The sequence below is a fragment of the Embiotoca jacksoni genome, unplaced genomic scaffold, assembly GCF_022577435.1.
Source record: "Embiotoca jacksoni isolate LCO1_2020_lvr unplaced genomic scaffold, fEmbJac1.0.p SCAF_41, whole genome shotgun sequence".
NCBI lineage: Eukaryota > Metazoa > Chordata > Actinopteri > Embiotocidae > Embiotoca > Embiotoca jacksoni.
Window position 1 is genome coordinate 3,194,983 of NW_027185394.1, and position 3,260 is coordinate 3,198,242.

Below are 3,260 nucleotides of genomic sequence, written 5' to 3' on the forward strand. Positions count from 1 at the left end.
AACTCCATATTTATCATGATGAACCAACTGTGATCAGGACAGTACAGTTCATGGAACGGAGACTGAACTTTAGGAAGTTCAACTGCTTCATCAAAATGTCCAATAAAATGTGGATTGTAAAACATCCATCATGAAGTGAAACCCAAATCATTTCTAAACGTGGTTCTCGTGTCAGATCGCAGCTCGTATTGTCGCTCTTTTGCTTTGTGTTTCTTATTTGTGGTTTGTGAGTCACAGTTTCTTCTTCCTGCTTCTCTGAAGAACTTGAATGCTGTCAGCGTTCAGACACAATCACTTTCTACAAGTTGAAATTGAAGTTATTTGCAGTGTCAGTTTGTCCCTGATTTATTGAGAAGACCTCGCTGCTAACGACAGAAAACCTGGCGTGAAGTTAAAGTTCAGAAATCTACAGCACTCTGACATTTATCGTGAGCGACCGCTAGCGAGCCTCTGAGCTCGTTTGTTGGCTCTTTAGCTACGTCCGCTCTGAACATCTGGAAATGTTGTTGGACGTGATGTGTTTTGGTGTTTTGTTGCTAAAGATTCTGAACCACACTGAAAGGAATAATCAGAGGAGAAAATAATTCAATGTTTCTTTGGTTCCTCTTCAGTTCAGAAAACCAACAAAACCTGTTGAAGAGCAGTTTGACAGTCTGAGCAGGTTGAACCTCCGATCAGTCTCCTGCTCTCCTTCATCAACTACAATCTTACTGAATGTTAAGAAACACTCAGTTTAGCTGCTATCACTTCATTATGTTTCTGCTTCTGTCATCAGACAACTGAATGAGTATTAACAGTGATTTGATGGCGGCTCATCCATGCTAACGTTAGCCGCTAACCAGGTGAACTGTAACTCTGCACTGTGGAGCCGAGACGCTGTTAAATCCCTATTTTATATGAACGTGAAGCCGTCGGACGTAATAAACGTGAATACAGCTGCAGAACAACACCTGTGTTGTGTGATCACAGAGAGGCTGAGAGGTGACAGAAAGCTGCTGCAGACGCTGGACTCTGTCTGAGCAGCCAGACGACACCGTTATTATATTTTATACATGTGTTTAATACCATCTGGAGAAAATAACTCTGGTTTCAGGTGGAGAAAATGACGCTTCAGAGAGGATATAGTATTTGTTTTAACGGCTGAGCTTCACTGTGAGCAGACACTTGATGTAGTTTTGGGTTTTGTTGTCGCTGCTGGATAATAAAACAGGTTTTCTCCTTTTTACTGTTTGTTCAGTCACTAACAGGAGGATCATGTCTTCATGTCTTCATGTCTTCATGTCTCCTGCTGGACATCCTCCTACAGCCTCAGCAGTCCAACTCTAACCTGACAACATGGACTAAAATGGAGTCGACTAAAAGCTAACAATCACTTCCTGTCATTTTAGTGTGTCCAGAAACAGATTGATGAGAAAAGGTGTGTTTTTAATGAATGTAGAGAATAACAGCATCATTTCTGTGTCTCAGAACAACAGTTCAGGAGTTTTCCTGCTTTAATCAACATTTATGAGCCTCAATTAAATCACTGTTGATGCTCATTTGTTTGTCTGCCAGCAGAAACAGAGAAATAATGAACTGAGAGCAGGTAAACAGTGTGAACATGAAAAGACAGAAGAGGTGATGGAGGAGAGCAGGAGAGGACTGAACGGAGGTTTAACCAGCTCAGACTGTCAAACTGATCAACACACGCTGACTCTCATCTCAAAACTCATTTGTTTGCATTTCTCAACTAAACAGCAACAAGAAAACATGTTTATATTTTTTTTTTTCCACTCATCAGGTTTTTCAGTTTAGTTTGAGATCTTTTTTTCCAAAGCAGCATAAAAACACGTTAAACAGCATTTTCAGATTTAGTTTGTTCACATGCATGAAGGGAGCTAATGAGCTAGCTCGGGTTTGCTCATGAATAAATGTCAGTACCTTCCATATGTTGGAGATATGTAACATACTTTTCACGTTTGTCTCATGTCAGCAGTCAGGTTTCATGTGTCAGTGATGGAAACAGACGGTGGAAATAACCTAAATATCAACTTTTAGTGAGTGCTGCTGGCTAAATACTAACGGTCACTTCCCAGATCTGCTTGAAGAAGGTGACTGACAGTTTATTGATCAAGCAAAATGTCATTATTTCAGTCTCGTGAATGTGGAGTCAGACGGTAAGAAAATCAGGTGTGTAAATGAAGACTTTACATCAGTAAACTCTGAGTTGTGAAAACAACCTTTCAACAATAATTAGCCAATGAAGTTAGCGTTGATGGCGGAGTGAAGAACTCTCAGTTTGTTTGTGTGATGAAAGCTACATGTCTTTCTTTACATTTATATTTAAAAAAATAAATACAACATGAACAAACCTCCAGTTTGGTTGAAGCGCTGCTTTACAATCTCAATGTTGGATTTGAAGATCTGCTGGTGACCCAGATAGATCTGAGTGTTCCTGTCCAGGTACTGAGGATCATTTGCTATGACTTTGGTCATCCAGTCTTGTTTGGTTTGTGCTCTCTCAGTGTTGCTGTCATAGTGGTCAACTGGAAGATCATCAACCATCCCAACAGTTACAAACTCTGGGAAGTTTGGTCCTTGAGAGGACGCAGTGGAGAAATACTTCAGAGAGTGAGTCACTGTCAACAAGAAGAAAGAGGAAAGTACAGCCTGATAAATACACTGATTATAAAATAACAATGTTTTTTCCTTTCACACAATCAATAAGGACTGCAGTATATCGAAGACATCCCAATAATATCTGTCCATGAATACATAAGTTCACTATTGACCAATATTTTGTGCAAAATCAAATCTTTTGAATTTCATAATCCCAGAAAACGTGAACAGATTTCTATTGAACTCATTTTAAGTATTAGTTATACCATTGCTTTGAACTTTACATTTAAAAACACAAACAAACACAGAACTACAAGGTTGGATGACTTCACCAAACAGGCCAGTAGTTTCTGTCCAGAGTCAGATGTTGTTGTAACGAAGACTTTGAAGGGCCAAGAAATCTGAGTTTGATTGAACACAATCTTCAAAGGAAGAAGAGGAGGAGGAGAGGAGGAGGAGAGGAGGAGGTGGTGGAGGAAAAGAAGATGAAGAAGAGGAGGAGGAGGAAAAGAAGAGGAAGAAGAGGAGGAGAGGAGGAGGAGGAAAAGGAGAAGAAGGTGGAGGAGGAAGAAGAGGAGGAGGAAGAGGAGTAGAAGAAGAAGAAGAAAAAGAAGAGGAGGAGGAGTAGGTGGAGGAGAGGAGGAGGTGGTGGAGGAGGAAAA

At 40.3% G+C, this 3,260-nt stretch overlaps 1 protein-coding gene across 4 annotated transcripts in view; it reads right to left on the reverse strand.

The window, feature by feature from the left end:
• Positions 1-2,559, reverse strand: part of LOC138209910 (major histocompatibility complex class I-related gene protein-like) — an 11,520-nt gene extending 8,961 nt beyond the window's left edge. For all 4 annotated transcript variants that reach the window (XM_069168722.1, XM_069168724.1, XM_069168721.1 and 1 more), the window contains exon 1: positions 2,352-2,559. In XM_069168722.1, coding sequence (XP_069024823.1) covers positions 2,352-2,544 — 193 coding nt within the window. In that variant the 5' untranslated portion in view covers positions 2,545-2,559. The remainder of the gene's footprint in view (positions 1-2,351) is intronic.
• Between the last annotated feature and the right edge of the window lie 701 nt (positions 2,560-3,260).